Below are 19,264 nucleotides of genomic sequence, written 5' to 3' on the forward strand. Positions count from 1 at the left end.
GGCTGAAGAAACACATCAAGTGATCTCTTAGGATGCTCTGGTCCGGGAACGAGAATCGAGAGAAACAAAAACTCTCGTCGCAAGCACAAGTTTGGGGGTAGGTTGTATGGTGTAAGAATGACTGGCCATAGAGAATATTGTCTTCCACTCTTGCCAAACGGGCTGACACCATCAGTACATAATCCAAGGTAGACATTTCTACTCTCATACGCAAACTCGGGATACTTTGATTGGAAATGCTTCCACGCTTTTGCATCTGAAGGATGTCTGATCTCACCATCTGTTGAGTGCTCCGCATGCCATCTCATTGGTTGCGCTGTGCGTTCAGACAGATACAACCTCTGCAACCTTTCCGTCAAAGGCAAATACCACATCCTTTTATATGGCACTGAAACTCTTCCACTCGTATCTTTATAACGAGGCTTTCCACAAAATTTGCATGTAACCCGCTGTTCATCCGCCCTCCAATAAATCATGCAGTTGTCGCTGCATACATCTATTACCTGATACAATAAACCAAGACCAGCTACGAGTTTCTGAACCTCGTAGTATGAACCAGGAGCTACATTATCCTCAGGTAGAATACCTTTTACAAAATTAGCAATCGCATCCACACAGTTTTCAGCCAAATTATAATCTGTTTTAATGCCCATCAATCTTGTAGCAGATGATAAAGCTAAATGACCATCTCTGCAACCTTCGTACAATGGTTGCTTTCCAGCATTCAACATATCATAAAATCTCCTAGCTTGTGCATTGGGTAAATCTTCCCCTCTAAAATGATCATTTACCATCTCCTCAGTACCTACACCATAATCTACATCCGTTCTAATTGGTTCTTCTAATCTAACCGCTGGCTGAGGTTCGCTAGTACTACCATGTTCATAATCAGTTTCCCCATGATGATACCAAATTTTGTAACTTCGTGTAAACCCACTCAAATATAGATGAGTCCAAACATCCCACTCTTTAATAACCTTTCTATTTTTACAATTAGGGCAAGGACATCTTAACATACCTGTTTTTGCTTCCGGTTGTCGGTGAACTAACCCCATGAATTCGGTTATACCTCGTTGGTATTCTTCTGTAAGCAATCTCGTGTTCGGATCCAAATGAGGTCGATCGATCCAAGAACGAAAATAATTTGAAGAAGACATGTTTTTTATGAATCAAATTCGTGTGTAAAGAGAGTAAGAGGGAGGATGAAGATATGGAGTGAATGAAGAGGAAGAGGGGTGCTTGTATTTATAGTTGAAATCCTGCCGACAGATCGAGGAAATTCCGACGGAATTCCGACGGAAACGGCTAGTTCGTCGGAATTTCCTCGGAATTTTTAAAATCCCCCAACGGCTCTCTAACGGCTATAATATATCCTCGGAATTCCTCGGTTTTTTCTGAGGAATACATTTTTCCTCGGTAATCCATAAGAATATTCCGACGGATTAATATTTCCTCGGAATTCCGTCGGTATATTCCGAGGAAACCAAATTTTGTGTTTCCTCGGAATATCCTCGGAAATTCCTCGGGATATTCCGAGGATTTCATTTTCCGTCGGAATGTCCGTCAGAATACCGCTGTTTTCTTGTAGTGATGTACCTTATGAGAAAGCCAAACCTCAGAGAGAAAAAAAAAGAGAAAGAGGTTTCTTTGGTGTTTGTTACTGCTTGGTGTTGAAGTACATCCTGAAGCATTGTCTGATGGAGTCCGATGTGGACTTAGTTTGGTGGCGTTGGAGTTGACGCTTTGTGTGGTGGAGTTAGCCATAGTGTGGAGCTCGTGGTGAGCTGGTGCATTGTAGATGACATGCTTATGGTGTCACTAGTGTGTGTTGGGTGCTGACGTACTTGGTGAAGTATCTTCAGAGAAATTGAAGCCTAGACTCAGAGGGAGTTTAGCACATGCGGTTTCATTATGATGGTCTATGAAGATTACAATTGTAGAAAACAGTGAGCTTCGGTACACTGGATGGTGATCTATGCATGTGTGTTTGATTCCTATTTTTCATAGAGTATTTACTTAGAAAATAATGGTAGGCGCAAGTATGTGTTGTACCATATATCAATTGTAGGTTGATTCTTGTTCTAAATCAATGAAATATGGATAAAATCCCGGAAATGTAAGAAACGGACCTTGTTAACTAATTTTATGTGTTCTTACTTTCTGCATTAATTTCGAGCCTCATCTGCACTAACACATCAGCCTCTAAGTAAAAGACGTGTGCACTTCCTCTCCGGAACCTGGGCTAGAAACTTAGGGTGTTGGTGTTTCCGGCTGAAGATAAGTCGTCGAATATATAATTTATGGTACACCATCATGAACCAGCGGTTCAACCAAGACTAGTTTACATCAAGAATTCTTTAATCGAATTAACTTCGTTAACCAGATGCACTTTCCCGGTTTGGAACAAGATTACCAGATTCTTTCTCACACTTGGACTTCATAGTATCGTTTGTATGTAAACTATTTTTTTACCAAATTTATGTGTCGATTCCTAGATTGTGATTGATAGAGAACTCAATATCATTTGGTGAATTGTGGCGTTGCGCCTTAATTAAGCTTCTGAAAGAGAACAGACTACAGACAAGGTATTTAAAGATCAAAACCGAAACATTAATTAAAGATAGGTCACAAAAAAGATTAACCCAAAACGTTCAACACCTAAAAATCTTTTGGCCTTTTTCTTAGTCGTCGTGTCATTATTACTCGACCCTGTTGGATTCGAACCAAGCTTGCAACATAATTGTAAATAAGTGGTCTCAAAAACAGTAATCTAGTTTCTCCTACGGTTATTTTCATGAACCGGTTGTCCTCTCCAACAATGTATACCATGTCCCTATTCATGCTGCGCCTATATTCCAGATCGCATAACACGGCCGCTTTCTTCTTCTCGTCCATAAGAAAGTCGTCCCACTTGAAAAACGCTTTTGAGGATTATTCTCATCTTGTTCCACTGACAAAAACTTGCTCCACGACAAATCTTTTGTCTGACCAATATTATCATCTGTCGTCATCCATATCTCAATGTTTTTTAGTGGACGGGAAATGTTGCTATATAATACAGACAGCCCTTCTTCTCTAACAACTGAGAGAGCTCTAGGAACACAATCCTCACCAAAATCGGAAAAGGAATAGACATCCACTTAAACCTCTCTGCAGAAAAATCGAAACTAAGTAAGCGATCTTCTTCATATTTTTTATCGGCAATCCAATAAAGTATTCCCCTTCAAAGACACTCCCGTTGATATTATGGTTCCTTTTTTGAAAATGAGATCATCAAGATCCCTCCACCAATGAGACCCAAAATCATAGTTGCTACATTTAATAACTCGATGTTTTAGGGCAAGCTTATCCCAGCTGTACCTTGTTTGATCGGGAAAAGGTACTAAACGGCGAGACGTTTGGTTTTAAATGTGGGTTAAGCAAATATGTCTTATAGATGGTCGGAAAAGCGTTTAGTCGGTTACAAGGAAAGGAGATGCGTAAGAGAAAGGATACAATACGGCAAGAGAATAAAGGTAAAACCTTAATCTAGCCGCCGGTATGGGTGGGTGATTTCGGATCCTCTTTACGTCAGCACCCTCCTCTCCTTATATAGCTGACCTGGTGCTCCTTAGTGACCTAGCTCGCGTCGTCTTCGTGGGCTTTTAACTCGTTGGGCCGAGAAGTCCATGTTGCTTCGAGGAGCCGCCGACACTAGTAGAAAACTTCGAAATACACACGTTTTTGACACAGTAGGATCGTGACTTATTTTGTGTTAGTCACGACAAAGTCACATTTAGTCACGAAATAGGACAACGTGACAATCTGTGTCTTTTTCATGGCAAAATAGACACGAATCGGTCACATATGTTTTCGTGACTAAACGTAGTCACGATTTGTCACAAACTATTCGTGACTAAAATGTCACGTTTTTGAAACCGTGTATAAACCGTGGCTTTAAGAGTCACGAAATGACACTAGATAAACCGTGACCAAGACAATGTCTAATCAAATAATCGTAAACTTTAGCCTCACTTTATTTCGTGATTAAAGTGAGACTTTTCCAACAAGAAAATGTCATAGACTTTACATCAAAGTCAGAAAACGGGACTGTTTTGGCTGGGAATATATTCGAATTTGGTTGGTCACAGTAGCCATCGTGACAAAAACATGTCATATCTAGTCACTGTTTCATTATTGTGACAATTTCCGTGACTAAAACAACACAAAACAAACACTTTCGTGGAAATGAAGAACACAATATCAAACAAAGAAAACCTCTCCCCTCAATATTTTTTTGTGTTCTTGACAAATTAGTGAACGTCTTTTCTCAACTCTTTCTTGTGTATTCCATAATTTCAATGTCTCATTTCTTTTAATCAAGAGAGTGGATGGATCGACATTTGGATCCAATCCGAAATTGTGTTTCTGAAGAATTTATGGAGGGAATTGAAGTGTTTCTTGCTTTTGCTTGTAATCAAGAGTCTTACCAAGGAACAAGCACTATGTTGTGTCCGTGTGCACGATGCAAGAACCGGAAACAACGCGATGCAAAGACGGTTTCTAAACATCTTTTCCGAGTAGGATTTACGGGGAATTATTATGTTTGGTCAAGTCATGGAGAAAGCTGTTACAATGTTGGACAATCTTCGGGGACAAGTCATTTCTATGGAGAAGAAGCACCAGAAGAAGCAGAAGGTACAAACTATCAAATTCCAAACGAAATGTACATTAATAATCCATTTTCCAATATAAATATAAATTTGGAAGAAGAGGTTGAAGTAACCTCTACATTGGAGTATGTGGTGGAAGCGGGTAATGAAGAAACATATCACGATAACGTTTTTAGAGCCTATGAAGATGCAAGCCAACCACTTTATGACGGATGTTCTGAAGGAATTTCTCAACTATACTTGGCTTCACGATTGATGAAAGCAAAAACCGATTACAATTTGCCGGAAGCTTGTATCGATGAGATATCACAAACTTTTAAAGATGTTCTACCGAAGCCGAATAAAGCGCCATCATCTTATTATGAAACGAAGAAGCTGGCCCGATCACTTGGCCTCCCTGTTGTGAAGATTGATATTTGTGAGGATAACTGCATGTTGTTTTGGAAAGAAGATAAAGAGCTTTTGGCATGTCGGTTTTGTGGTAAAGACAGATACCATCCAAACAGAGGAAGAGGAAAAAACCGTCCTAAACAGAGGATGTTTTATATGCCGATTACGGAACGGCTGAAACGTCTATACCAAGTAGAGACAACTGCATCACATATGCGATGGCACGCAGAGCATAATTCTCCTGAAGGCGAAATGCATCACCCGTCAGATGGAGCGGCATGGAAGCATTTTAATGGGGTATATCCTCAATTCGCTGCTGAAAGTCGTAACATTTATTTAGGCTTATCGACAGATGGATTTAATCCTATCGGTATGAATGGTGAAGCACATTCGATTTGGCCCGTTATCGTAACTCCATATAACTTACCACCTGGTATGTGTATGAAAAGGAAATATTTATATCTGTCGATACTAGTTCCCGGGCCAAAACATCCGAAAAAAAGTATAGATATTTATCTTCAGCCGCTGATTGGAGAATTACAAAGTTTATGGAGTGAGGGGGTGGAAGCTTATGATATCTCAAAGAAAGAAAGATTCACAATGCGAGCTGCACTGATGTGGACAATAAGCGACTTTCCAGCATATGCAATGCTTTCTGGTTGGATGACGCACGGTAGATTAGCGTGTCCATATTGTTTAGATGATACAAAGGCTTTTTGGTTACAAAATGGAAGGAAACATAGTTGGTTTGATTGTCACAGAATGTTTTTGCCTCAGAATCATCCTTACCGGCGAAATGTTAACACGTTTCGGCGGGGACAAACAGTAACAGATGATCCACCCCCGTGGTTGATTGGAGAAGAAATTCTTCGTGAAAGAATAAACAACATTAAGGGGTTGTCCAAAACAGTTGATTGTGGAGGAAAAGGCCACGAGAAGGCTGCACAGACGATATCTGGCTATGGAAAGGATCATAACTGGGTGAAGAAGAGTATTTTTTGGGATTTGCCATATTGGGAGTACCTTCTTCTTCGACACAACATTGACTTCATGCATGTGGAGAAAAACTTTTTTGATAATCTCACCAACACTGTGTTGAATGTTCCTGGAAAGACGAAAGATAACATTAAATCGAGGATGGATCTCCCTAATATATGTAGAAGACAATCTCTACATTTAAACGAAGATGGAACTATGCCTGTGCCGATATTTAGGTTGTCAAATGAAGAAATAAGGCAATTTCTCTCATTGCTGAAGAATGATATAAAATTTCCAGATGGATACGCTTCAAAATTTAGTCGGTGCATTGATGAATCAAATATGAAGCTATCAGGGTTGAAAAGTCATGATTGTCATGTTATTATGCAACGTCTTTATCCATTTGCATTTCGTGAACTCCTTCCGAAACATGTTCATACCGCAATTTCAGGTTATTACTTAATTATAAGATTTGTTGAACTATATTTTTTTTATTTAATATTTCTTACGTACTAATAATTGTATTTAAATTTGCAGAGATTGCACTTTTCTTTCGTGATATCTCAGCAAAGATATTGCGCACCGAAGATGTTGTCCTTTTGAAAGAAAATATAGGGGTGAAGCTTTGTAACTTGGAGAAGATATTTCCTCCATCGTTCTTTGATGTTATGGAACATCTTCCTGTGCATCTACCAGATGAAGCTGCTTTAGGTGGTCCTGTCCAATATAGATGGATGTATGTCTTCGAAAGGTACATGTATCATCTGAAAAAGATGGTAAAAAACAAGGCAAATATTGCAGGGTCCATTGTTGCACAATGTTTGAATGAGGAGATGTCAACTGCATCTGCAACTTACTTTGGTCATCCAGAAGTAATAGAAGAAGCTTCCATTCGAGGAAAAATTCGATTTACTTATACTTATGAAGATGTGCCAAATTTGTTTTATCATGAAGGTCGGGTCAGTGGAAAAGCCACCACGAGATGGCTAACAGATGTTGACTTCACCGTCTTGCAAACATTTATGTTGCTCAATTGCGATGTGTTTGAACCTTATGAAAGGTAATATTTTGAATTTAGATTTATATCATCCTATTATATATTGAGGGTCTGAGTCATGTTTTTTGCACAGGATGTTTGATGAGTTCGTGATGGAAGCAAACCCAAATATTACTAGTAATGATCTACAGAGAGCGAAAGATCAACATTTTGCAAAATGGGTGAAAGACTTCGTAAGTTTTTCTTAATTAACTTGAGACTTTTGTATTTATTAAACTTTGTAAAATAAAAAAATAACAAAATTTTATAATTCATTATACCAACATTACAGATTACAAATGCCAGTGAAACATATGAGTTCCCTTTATGGATGTTGGATTTCATTCAAGGACCGCATCGTAACTATACATCGTGGCCGATATATTTCTCGCGAGGATATTGCTTCCACACACATAGCCATGGCCAAGATAAAAATACCCAACATTATGGTGTGTATGTACGTGGAACCACAGAGACCGAGTATTATGGGCTGATAGAAGAAATCATGATGATCGAGTACGGTGGTGCTGTTGGCTTGAAAGCCATGATTTTCAAATGCAAGTGGTTTGATACAGTAGTGGGTCGTGGAATGCGTAAGCATAAGTCGGGGATCGTTGATGTGTCCCCCCGTGGCCAATATGAGAAATATGATCCTTTTATACTGTCTGGTAATTGTGATCAAGTATGTTTCATTCCTTATCCGCGTGTGCGTCGTACAAATGTGACAGACTGGTGGGCATGCACAAAAGTTTTGCCTCGAGGGGTAAATGAAACATCTGAAGTTGCTCTAACAGCATTGCAAGATGATACACGTAACGATGTTGTTGCACCGAGTGAGATGATACGAATTGAATCATATGTCGTGGAAGATGATTCTGGTTATGATGTCTTACCGGTGGCTCCTCCTAACGATGAATATGTATCAGAAGACGAGTTAGAAGATTCGTGTGCCGACTCTGATTCGGACTCCGATTCTGATTAAGGTAATATGTAGTTGTGATATGTATTTGAAATTTGAAATATTATTAATAAAATAAATTTTGATTATCATGCTTATTTGATTATTACAAATATGTATCTTGTTTAGGAGTTACAATTTAGGGATTATATTTTTAAAGGTTATAGTTGAAAGGTTGTTGTTTAGTGGTTATAGTTTGAGGGTTAGGGTTTAGGGATTATAGTTTATAAGGCATGGGGGTTGTATTTTTTTAGGCTCTATTGTTTTATAGCTTGTTCAAAACAATAGATTTGTAATTTTATTTTACGAATTTAGATTTAGTTAATGAAAAATGTTAAAGTTGGTTATTGATAATGTTAAAATTTATTTAGGACATAGAGAATATTTGCCAATTTTTCTACTCGAACTTTTGCCTCCGTATATTTTGCCTCCATACATATTTCTGGCTCCAATTTTTGGCTCCATTTATTTGGGTTTTGGCACTTAAACTTTTGCCCAAAACACTTAATAAATAAAGGACGCTCTCCTCTCTTCCCAAACACAACACTTAGACAAAAAAAACCCTATACTCTCTCGACTCTACTCCGACTATCGGACGACACTCGAAGTCACTGTCTCGAGCTCTCTCTGATCAGAACCAGCATGGCTCAAAGCGGACCATCGGATAATCGGCGTCGCCCACGCCCACCAGAGTTAAACCTTCCCGGTACGTTCTTCTTACTGTGTTTCGATTAGGGTTCCGAATCTTCTTCTGTTATTTGTTCGATTAGGGTTTAGAATCTCTGATTAGTTTTTTTATTAGGTTTCATTAACTGTGTTTCGATTTGGAGATTTTTTGTATTAGGGTTTTGATTTGGTGATTTATTTATTAGGGTTTCGATTTCGGACTATTCAGATTGTTAATCTATCTTGTTATTTGTTTAATGGTTCCTTGTCTGATGGTTGATGTGCTATGGTCTCTGATTTATCTTTATGTTTCATGTTTCCAGATATGCAACAAAGAAGAATACCAACCTCAGTTGCATCTGCAGGGTTTGTCATGCCTCCTACGAGTGGGTCTTCTGGTCATTCCATGCCACCAGGAGCTGTTGGGTCTTCAACTCGAGACCGTCCACCTATTAACAACTACAACCATCTAACAGAACAAGCACTCTTACGCTCTGCAGCTAGAGAGCATCAGCCTCACCTACATCCAAAGAAAGCCAATGGTGCTTTGTGGTAAGTCTCTAATTTCTTCACTTGTTATTTTTCTTGTATTGCTTTACATATGCATATATTCTTCCTGATCATTTCCTCTGTTGTTGCTTTTGCATTCAGGTTTGGAGTGGACCCTAGTGTTCATAAATTCATCCGAACAACTTGGCAAGCTTACTACTGGGGGCCATGGTCTAGTTGGAAGTTTGTTCCAGAGGAGAGGAGAACAAGTTGGTGGCACACTTTCATTGTATGTATTGCTACTTTACCCTTCACTTCTATTTTAACAGTTCTACATTTAATGCCTTCTTTGTTTTTATGCAGCAAAACTATTACTGGGAAGAGAAGCACCATGATGAAGTGTACAACCGCTGGAAGATTCACACACAGCATACTGTATGTCAGAAGATCAGCAGGAAGAAGAGAGATAATGAGAAGCCAAAGTACATCAGTGAGGAGGACTGGTCTATCCTCCTAGCCAATTGGGCAACTCAAAAAGCTAAGGATAAGAGCACAAAGGCTGCTAAGTCACGCACTTCAGCTCCTCCTGGCAAGAAGATGTCTAAGCACTCTGCTGGACCAAATAACTTTGCTAAGCTTGAGTACGATATGGTAAAGTTTCAACTCTTTCCTTCATATTTTCATTTATCTTTTCTAAATTCATACACACTTTGTTTTATTTTTTCTAGATGGTTGAGGGTGGATTGGATGAGTCACCATCTTTCATTGACCTTGTGCGCAAGACACACACTCGCAAGGATGGTTCATTCATTGATGAACGTGCTGAGGCTCTTGTCTTAGAGGTGGAGGATGTTGTGGACTCTATGATACTCGATGAGGACTCTCCCAATGATGTCAGCCCAACTGCTTCAACTGCTACAACTGCTCCTTCAAGTCGGTTCCTCCTTGATCAAGAATTTCTCAAGGTACCCCTTCTTATTCCATTACTTGAATGGTTTACAACTTGTTATACATAGAATTTAGAAAGTTCTTTGTTTGGTTCATCATGTCTTCTGCTTGCTTATGTTTTGTTGCTGGACTTTTATTTGTCTACTATGTCTCTGTCCATGTCATTTATAATCATTGTTTCCATTCTTTGTTCACCACGCGTTTCTTTCGTTAATCATTTTTTCCATTTTTTCAGCTTGCTAAGACAAGCAAAGGGCGTGTATATGGGATTGGTAGTGTCCAGTTCAGAGACTATGAACCACCTCAGTCAGTCCCAGCATCTCTTAAACGCAGCTTAGACATCGACTTGCGCGTATCTGGAATAGAGACAAATGCTGAACATGTGCAGACCGCTGTGGAACTTCTCAAGACTGATATGACAACTCTCAAAGGAGATTTTTTAGCCTTCAAGACTGAGTTCCAGCAGGAGATGGCTGCAACAAGAAGCTCCCTTAATGTCATTCTACAGGCTCTTGGTGCTCTTGGTGCTGTTTCTCCTCAAGTGAACCAACCTGACAATGCCTCAACTCCTTAGGCTTCTTGCTTAAGTTGATCTCTTTTAGCTTTCGTAACAACTATGTAACAAGGATGCTACTAGGTTTTTTTGTAATGCAACGATCCTTTTGTAACAACTATGTAACAAGGATGCCACCTAGTCTTTTGGTAATGTAAGATCCTTTTGTAACAACTTTATTTATCAAAAATCGGCTGTAGTGTTTTGTTAAACATTTTTCATTGTAATATATTTTAATTAGGTTTAAAATTCTCATATTTAGGTTTTTTTTTTAACAAAAATTTGAATTTAGTCACGTTAATAACAATGACCAATTCATGTCTAACTAGTCAACAATAAACCAAGACACCGACGTCGTGACAAACCTTATCCACGTTAATGTCATACTTATAATCGTGACATACTGTCACGGAAACGACACGAAACGACCGTGACTGTGTTTGTCACGAAACCATACCGTGTCTAAACAGTGACTATTTTAGTCACGAACTGTCACAGTAAATTTTGGTCACGATCGTATAGACACGAATATTTTTCGTGACTTTTCGTGTGTATTTCGTCTTATAGTCACGAAAAATTAGCTGTAGCCACGAAATTTTCCGTGTGTATTTCGAAATTTTCTACTAGTGCGAGCCGGATGCGTTTAGTTGACGTGCGATCGACCAAAGGCACTCTCGCGTCGCGCCGAGGAATCGGCGCTTCGAGCCGTCAAGCCGAGCTGTCGCTGCGGCTTATACGGGCCGGACCGTCTATTCTCCGGGCCTTGAGGAATGGTCGAATCCAGCCCCTACATACCTCAAGGTTTTATAGGTTTTGTTATTATCGTATCCAAGAACAAACTCTGACTTATGCTCGTAACGACCACTGTAGGGTATTGGTATCCAACTGATTTGGCCAGTACAAGGGTTCCAAACCACGAGTCTAGAGTCCCCGGTGGTGCATAACAATAACCCGTTGCAGTGAAAGATTTTACATATCTTGACTTGTTCCGGATTGTGGAAATCGTTTAGGCTCAGCAAGGCTTGTGGACACGTCGTCGTGAACTCCATCGTGGTCTACGTCCATTGAATAAACCTTTAAATCACTCAACATGAGGACCATACACTGCTTTGCTGCTTTATCCAAGTGCTTTTTGATGAAATCTTGATCATTGAATAAATCGTTCCATCGCTGGCAAGTAAAGCGTAGTGGACTCAAAAGATGTCGCTGGAATTCTAGAGAGTATCTCAACCACTAAATCCCATGGAAGATGAAGCAATCTCAATGTCATCTTCCAATGAATTAGAAGAAGGCGAGAGGTGGCTAGTTGATTAGAAATTAGGGTTTTGATTATCCCGTTTGCCCTTATATAACTAGTCTTATATTGAGCATATAATAACGTAGATTATATTAGTAATTTTCTTATATAAAACTTATTTTCCAAAAAAAACTGCTAATTAATATGATTACGACACGTTACAATAAAAATTATTATAATAAAAATTGCAAAATATTTTCAAAATTTTTTTTAAAAAATTTAAAATCTAAAAAAACTTTTCTTAGAAATCTAAAAAGATATATATATATATATATATATATATAATTTTTAATATATTAAACAAAATAAAATTGCTAATTATTATGATTGAGACATAAGATAATAAAAATTCTAAACTATAACATGTGTTAAAACATTATATATATAATAATTTTAAACACTTGGGTCTTGGAGGGAGAAATCTGCTGGAGATATCTAAATACCTCATCTCGTCAAGCTTTAAAACAAAGTCTGGCGCCTACGTGTGATTCAGTGATCACATCTTCTTCCAATGCCGCGCCTATGGACTGAAATAGCTCGTCGATGTGGGACTCAACCGGATCAGAATTGGAATAAGCTCTCTTGCGCATGCAGTCATTATAGAGGTAATAAACATAGTCGAAGACTTATCCTTTTCTCCTGAAAAGCTACTGTCTACTGGATTTGGCAAGAACGAAACAACAGGCTTTATAGACAACAATTTCGTAGCTATGACTCATTCCTCCCCTTGATTGACCGGCAGATAAGAGATAAATTCCGTCGCATCAGATTAACATCATCGAATTCATCTTCAAACTTATGCAGCTCTGGTTATCACGCTCTACTCTGTCTCCTTCGCCTTAGCATCACATCATCGACCCGTACATTACCCGAGACGCTCTTCTACTATCCTGTGCCCAGCTTGTTGGGCTCCCTATCTACTCGGTCCATCAAGGAAAGATGGTTAACTATGTATGATTTTCATGGGTTAGTAAGGGCTCTTTCCGCTTCAAATATTTTACTCCTTTTCTGTTATCCTTATTAATAACATCAGTTTTCTTTTGGAAAAATCTCTTATACTATAGCACAAAAAATATTTATGATAAAATAACACACAAGAAGAAGAAATATTCATTAAGAGATAAAATGATTAAATTACTACAAAATCTAAACTCTTATCCTAACTTCACCTTCTACATATTAAAAATAATAATACATTTTGTTTTGAAGTTTGTTTATCTTCTATACTTTTTCTAAATAAAATGTGTCTTAGTACTATCATATGTTATTTTTCTTTTCTTTTTTTGGTCAACTGTTATTTTTCTTTTCTATTTTCCTGTATGGATTATATGTTTACAAACTTTACATAAAAATTAAAAACATGAATATTTTAAAAAGGAAAACCACATGTTTGTGCTCCCAAAATTGCTCTTAACTGTGTAACAAATACTCCATCCGTTTTTAAATGATCCATGTTCTAGAAAAATATTTTGTTTCTAAAAGATCAATATTTTACATTTTCAATGTATGTAATAATGTCAAATTGTAAACGTCAAAAATATTAATTGTGTTTACTGAATTTGATTGGTTAAAAATCATAGGAAATAGCTAAACACGGAAAGTAATACATTTATCATCAAAATTTTATATGTTTTCTTAATAAGTGTGAAAACTCTAAAACATGGATCATTCCGAAAGGGAGGGAGTATATGCTTACGTACGTGCAAATTTACTTTCTTGTGTGTAATAAACCTATTTGTCGATTAAGCTGACGACAAAGGAAATCTTCTTTGATCGAATCCATCTACTTTGTTGAATGGAACACATCTAGAATGGAGAACCATAAAATGTTATGTGCGACCATTTAAGAAGCTTAACTTTCTCATGAATGATCAAGTCAATTCAAGCCTTCTCAACAACAAATATATGATGTTACATTGTATGATGAGTTATAGCAGAGGTGATATTTATTTGTAAATTTGAAAATAATGCACAGGTGAAAATAACCGTAAAGATAGCGAGTGTTTGAGAAAGAGGTAGAAACAAAGAGAAAGATCAATCGATTCATTCAATATTAGTCGAAGTACCTGAGAAGCAAAAAAGGAACAAAATAGGAGACTCCAGAAATGTTATTATTTTAAACTAATAATCTCCAGTTATTGTTAGATTAGTTGAAAACTCAATGTGATGCAATAAGAAAGGAAAACAAAACAAAATACAAAACCAGTGGGGATGCAAGAAACTAGGTGCTTGTTTATACCGACTAGTGCGGTTCTTTTCTTTTGCGTCTTGGTATCGTTACTCAATTATACCCCTATTCGATTAGAACAAGCTTGGAACATACTTGTGTATAGGATAACAAGAAGAAACGATCGGAGAAGGAATAAACATGCACCCAAATCTCTCTGTTGGAAAATCAAAACTGAGTAAGAACTCTTCTCTACCTTCACTATCAAACCAATAAGTGTTTCCTTTCAAAGATACGCCATTTGATGATCCTATGTGGCACTTGGTAGTGGTGTCATTAAAAGCCCTCTACAAATGAGAGCTCATATCATAAATTTCATACTCAATAAATCGGAGTGCCGAGTGGGTGTGGGTAATGATCTACCCAGACGTACCTCAAGACTTTATAGCTTTGGCAAGACTTGTTGTACACGTATCCAAGAGCAAATCTGGAATTATACTTGTAACAATCACTGTATGGGATCCACCTGATTTGACCAGCACAATGGTTCCAATCCACCAGTCTTTAAGTCCACGGTTGTGCATAACAATAATCCGTGGCAGAGAAATATTTTATAAATCCTGACTTGTTCCGGAATGTTAAAATCGTTTAGGCTCAGCAACGTTTGTGGATCAACAACGTTGTCGTGAATCTCGTTGTTAAAGTCATCGAATAAAGTCTTGATCTTTGAATAAACCGTTCCATCTCTTGCAAGTAAAGCTTAAATGCGTAATGGTCTCAGAGATCGCGCCGGAACTCTAGAGAGTATTTCATCTTCAATATCCAATGGTAGATGGACCAATCTTAATGTTTCTCTTGTAATCTTCAAGGAGTTAGAAGAAAGCAAGACGTGGCTGGTTATTAGGGTTTCGACTTTCACGTTTACCGTTATAGCTAGGATAAGACCTGCGCAAGACTCATGATAAATTTATATAAAAATTATTTAAAAAATGTTATATGGAAAAATAAATTTATATTCTTAATTGAATTAATATTTTGGTCTTTAAACAATTTTTTTTAAACTTTTTGTTAATTACATGATTTGTTTACTGATGAGTTGATCCCATTTTTTAAAAAACAATTTGGTCAAAAAATCACTTACCGCATAAGAACCTAACGCTTAGGTCGAAAAATCTCGGGTCTATTTGATTACAATAAAACTATGCCAGCTCGGTATTATATCATGATTTAGTAATTTAAAAATTAATTATGGTTATGAGAAGTTTACGTTCACGTGTTAATTCTATTTTTCTTCATTTTTTTTTGATGAAAGATTAAATTTTTTGATCAACTCAAAAGAATATATATACAGCTATAAAGAGTTTATAAACTGAAACGTAATGGAACTTTTAGACTATTAAATATGAGCAGCAAACCATCTATTCATCAGTCCATGTAGCCTCGGGTGGGGTACTTGGTGGAAGTGATCCAATCTCGTACTGTCTTGTTGATCATCTTAACAAGCTGGTCTATTGTTTTATTACTTGTATGATGTTTCCTTTCGTTACGCTCGCGCCATATATAGTATACTGTAACTTGCAAAACCAGTCGCAGGAGGATGAAAGTGACGCGATCATAGGATCTTGTCAGCAGGTAAGACAGTGTGGTGTTCCAGTCCGGGTCTGGATCAGTCCCAAACAGGTTACCTACCATCTTCATTATTTTTTTGTTTTTCATTTTGGTTATTGTTCGATATAAATATTGATTTATGAAGTTTATTCTCATTTTGTTTGTTTGTTTTGACCTAAGATTTAGAAAATATTTATGATTTAAAATAATTAAAGAGATACATACTTAGGTTAAGATCTGTACTTTTTGCAGAATAAATATTTTATATTTATTATTTATTTTATGTTTTTCTGCATATTATGAAATAATAAAATAATAAGTATATATTAAATAACTAAAAAATCAGTTACTATTATGTAATAAATTGACGTGTGCATATAAATCAAACTATCACTCTTGTTTATTCGCAGTCATTTTTGGATAAATGAATCAAAACAATCAATCTTATCTATCGTATATGATATATAACTAAATTTAAATGATATTAACATATATATATAGTACACTTTTAATATAGATATTTATTAAATGAAGTTTCTACTCATATGATTTTATGATTATTTTCATATTTGTGTAACAAAAGTTTACACCAATGATCTTTTTTTTAATGTGGGATAATTTCAATAATTTATAATCATTTAAAAACAATGAAGATTTCAAAATTAATATATTAACTTTTCAATATATGTTCAATTCTAAGGATACATTTTCATACGATGTATATTTTAATTTAAAAGATATGAAATATATATATATATATATATATATATATATATATATATATTAACATAAAAACCTATTAAAATAAAATAATTTCTTCATATGGTCTTATAATCATTGTATTTTAATATAGAAAAAATTTTAAATCTTGATCATAAAAGTTCATGTGAGACTTTTAACAGTTTTAATAATTTATACTCGTTTTGAAAAATTCAAAATACAACATATACAAAAAAAATCTAGATTTTTATTAGGAAAATACCCTAGGATAGCACTTAAAAAAGTTTATGTCATAAATATAGACTCTAAAGATCAAAATGACCAAAATATTTCATTAAAGAGGTAAATATACACTTATACGCTTAGGGTTAACTAATCCAAACCTTGGGTTTTGAGTTAAAGGGTGAGGATTTGGGATTGAAGTCTAAAATTTTATAAAATAAAAAATAAATATTAAAAATTTGAAAATAAAAATTTTAAAAATAGTTTCAAAAAGTATTTTCGAATTACAGAAAGAAAATTTGAAAAAAAGTAAAAAAAAAATTTCAAAAAAACAAATTTATAAAAAAGTTCGAATTTGAAAAGATATAATCTAAAACTATAAAAAAAATTATCTTTTTTATTTTTTTTAATTTTTTAATTGTTTTAATTTTTTTATATATCTAGGGTATTAGTGTCATTTTACCTATTAAATGAAACATTTTTGTCATTTTCCTCCTTGTGGTCTGTTTTTGTGATCAAAACTTGAAAATGGTCTATTTAGGAGAATTACCTTTTTTATTATATGATTAATGTAATTATGTAATTTATTTTAATAATAAAGAAATAAACAAAAATGATAAAAAGTATACAAATTGTTATCAAATATTTATTGTTTAAAATCATTAATTGCTATATATATATATTTTTAAATCACATTAAGTAATTTTGCAGGTTTTATTTAAGGAAAGTATGCGAAACAATAAAAATTTGATGCATATGACCAACTATAGCCTGCGAAATATTATTTTGCTAGAGTGTATAATTTTTAGACTATAGTTTATATAAGGTGATCTAGAATTCTTTGAAATAGGATTTAGAAAGCAAACACAAGTGCTATATAGGACGATTTTTTTTTAATTTTTACAAAATTCAGGTTCTAACTTTTTTAATGATCTTCAATTAATATATAGGGGATATATATAGACTATTAAATAATAGTCTTCCTATTTTACAACGTTGACTATATTTACCAATCTATACTATTATTTATGAAGTGATTTTGCTGATTTGTCACATTCTCCGTGATTTTAGCTAATTTTGCTTATTTATCATATTCTTATTAGTTTTTAGATTAAATAATCAGTTTCTTAATTTAGATAATATAAGTATTTCAAACTTTCTAATTAATTCATTAATTTAAATAATATAAATATTTTAAAATTTCTAATTGGAATATGATTATAATTATTTTAACTTTCACGAGATTCTTATTAGTTTTTAGCATAAATCATTAATTTATTAATTTAAATAATATAAAACTATTTCAAATTTTCAAACTGGAATTACAATCATAATTATTTTACACAAGTTAAGACCAATTCTTATTTTCATATGATGTAAAATGTTTTAAAATCCTATAGTTTCATTTTTCTCATTCATTCTAAATTGTCACGATTATAGTTTTTGACATATATATTTATGTACTTTTGATATTTGTTTTTTTAGTTGGAATTCTATATTTTTTTTCTTTCTTTGAGTTTGAAAGAGTAGGAGCAAGTCGGTTTTGTTACATGGAGTTTGGAATTATGAATTAAATATTCTGAATTACTTCTGTAGTTATTTCCCGTGTATGTTTAATTATTGTTTTATCTATAAGAAAAATATGCTTTGATATTAAGTTAAAGAGTTGCATATGTAATCATGTTATGAAACCGCTAAAATAGATATATTTTTAAATAATAATTAGATTTATCATTATATAATTAACCATAATTGAACTTTAATAATAAAACAATCGTTATCTATTTTTTCTTTTATTAAAAGTAAACTTATGAAATATTAAGATAAGTCAATGTATATATTGATCAAGTAAACCAATGAAATATTGTCATTTTCTCAATTCTTTTTTTTTAAAAGTTTTCTTCTAGATTATCATCGAGCTTTAATTTTTATTCACTACAAGAAAACACCGACATACTGAGGGAAAAATTCATCCGTATGTCGTCGGAATAACGTTATTCCAACGACATACCGACGAAACAAGTCCTCGGAATCAACTCCTCGGAAATTCATTTTTCCTCGGAAATCCCTTGGAATTTTTCGACGGAATTCCGAGGAAACTCCGAGGACCACCAGTTCATCGGAAAGCTCCTCGGAATATACCGAGGGAGAACTTCCTCGGGATATTTCGATGGACTTTCCGATGGTCCAATCCTCGGAAGTTCTGACGAAATGTTCCTCAGAATTTTCATCGGGAATTTCCGAGGAACGGAGCCGTCGGAAAATTCCGAGGAACGAGTCCCTCGGTATATTCCGAGGAATGAGTCCCTCGGTATATTCCGAGGAACATGTCCCTCGGTATATTCCGAGGGTTCATTTGCTCGGAATTTAAAAAAAATTATTTAAAAAAAAAAAATTTGAAATTTAAATTCGAAAATATAAAATTAAAATTAAAATTGAAAACATATTAGTTAATATTCAAAGATGTACAAATAAAAATAAAATATTCCGAGTTTTTGAAAAAAAAAAAAACTACGGGTCTGGCACGTTCGGGAACACCTCGTTCGGGTACATCCTCTGCATCATCTCCATCGTTTGCTG

At 35.2% G+C, this 19,264-nt stretch overlaps 2 protein-coding genes across 3 annotated transcripts; both read left to right on the top strand.

Annotated features, from left to right (window-relative positions):
- Window positions 1-1,476: 1,476 nt before the first annotated feature.
- On the top strand, window positions 1,477-8,238 carry LOC106410529. 2 transcript variants are annotated; one of them, XR_007323886.1, is made up of 3 exons: window positions 1,477-7,080; window positions 7,151-7,250; window positions 7,349-8,238. XR_007323886.1 is itself a non-coding variant. In XM_048758470.1 (3 exons), the coding sequence occupies exons 1-3, from the start codon at window positions 6,689-6,691 to the stop codon at window positions 8,036-8,038; spliced, it is 1,182 nt and encodes a 393-aa protein (XP_048614427.1). In that variant the 5' UTR covers window positions 6,538-6,688; the 3' UTR covers window positions 8,039-8,238. The 2 variants fall into 2 exon arrangements, 1 of the variants encoding a protein (XP_048614427.1); XM_048758470.1 differs by having other exon boundaries at window positions 6,538-7,080.
- A 239-nt stretch (window positions 8,239-8,477) lies between these two features.
- LOC106404711 lies at window positions 8,478-10,921 on the top strand. Its single transcript, XM_013845396.3, has 6 exons — window positions 8,478-8,720; window positions 9,004-9,232; window positions 9,332-9,458; window positions 9,533-9,820; window positions 9,898-10,134; window positions 10,353-10,921. Exons 1-6 carry the CDS (start codon window positions 8,657-8,659, stop codon window positions 10,689-10,691), a joined length of 1,284 nt encoding a protein of 427 aa, XP_013700850.2. The 5' UTR covers window positions 8,478-8,656; the 3' UTR covers window positions 10,692-10,921.
- The last annotated feature ends 8,343 nt before the right edge of the window (window positions 10,922-19,264 follow it).

Source organism: Brassica napus, chromosome C5, assembly GCF_020379485.1.
Source record: "Brassica napus cultivar Da-Ae chromosome C5, Da-Ae, whole genome shotgun sequence".
Taxonomy (NCBI): Eukaryota; Viridiplantae; Streptophyta; class Magnoliopsida; order Brassicales; family Brassicaceae; genus Brassica; species Brassica napus.

What these genes read in the sequence shown, in the direction of transcription:
- LOC106410529 (XM_048758470.1), top strand. Translation starts at nt 6,689, where the DNA reads ATGGAACATCTTCCTGTGCATCTACCAGATGAAGCTGCTTTAGGTGGT. An exon ending in GTGTTTGAACCTTATGAAAG is followed by an intron (nt 7,081 to 7,150) that starts GTAATATTTTGA and finishes TTTTTTGCACAG; the next exon opens with GATGTTTGATGAGTTCGTGA. An exon ending in CAAAATGGGTGAAAGACTTC is followed by an intron (nt 7,251 to 7,348) that starts GTAAGTTTTTCT and finishes CCAACATTACAG; the next exon opens with ATTACAAATGCCAGTGAAAC.
- LOC106404711 (XM_013845396.3), top strand. Translation starts at nt 8,657, where the DNA reads ATGGCTCAAAGCGGACCATCGGATAATCGGCGTCGCCCACGCCCACCA. An exon ending in GTTGGTGGCACACTTTCATT is followed by an intron (nt 9,459 to 9,532) that starts GTATGTATTGCT and finishes GTTTTTATGCAG; the next exon opens with CAAAACTATTACTGGGAAGA. An exon ending in TTGATCAAGAATTTCTCAAG is followed by an intron (nt 10,135 to 10,352) that starts GTACCCCTTCTT and finishes CCATTTTTTCAG; the next exon opens with CTTGCTAAGACAAGCAAAGG.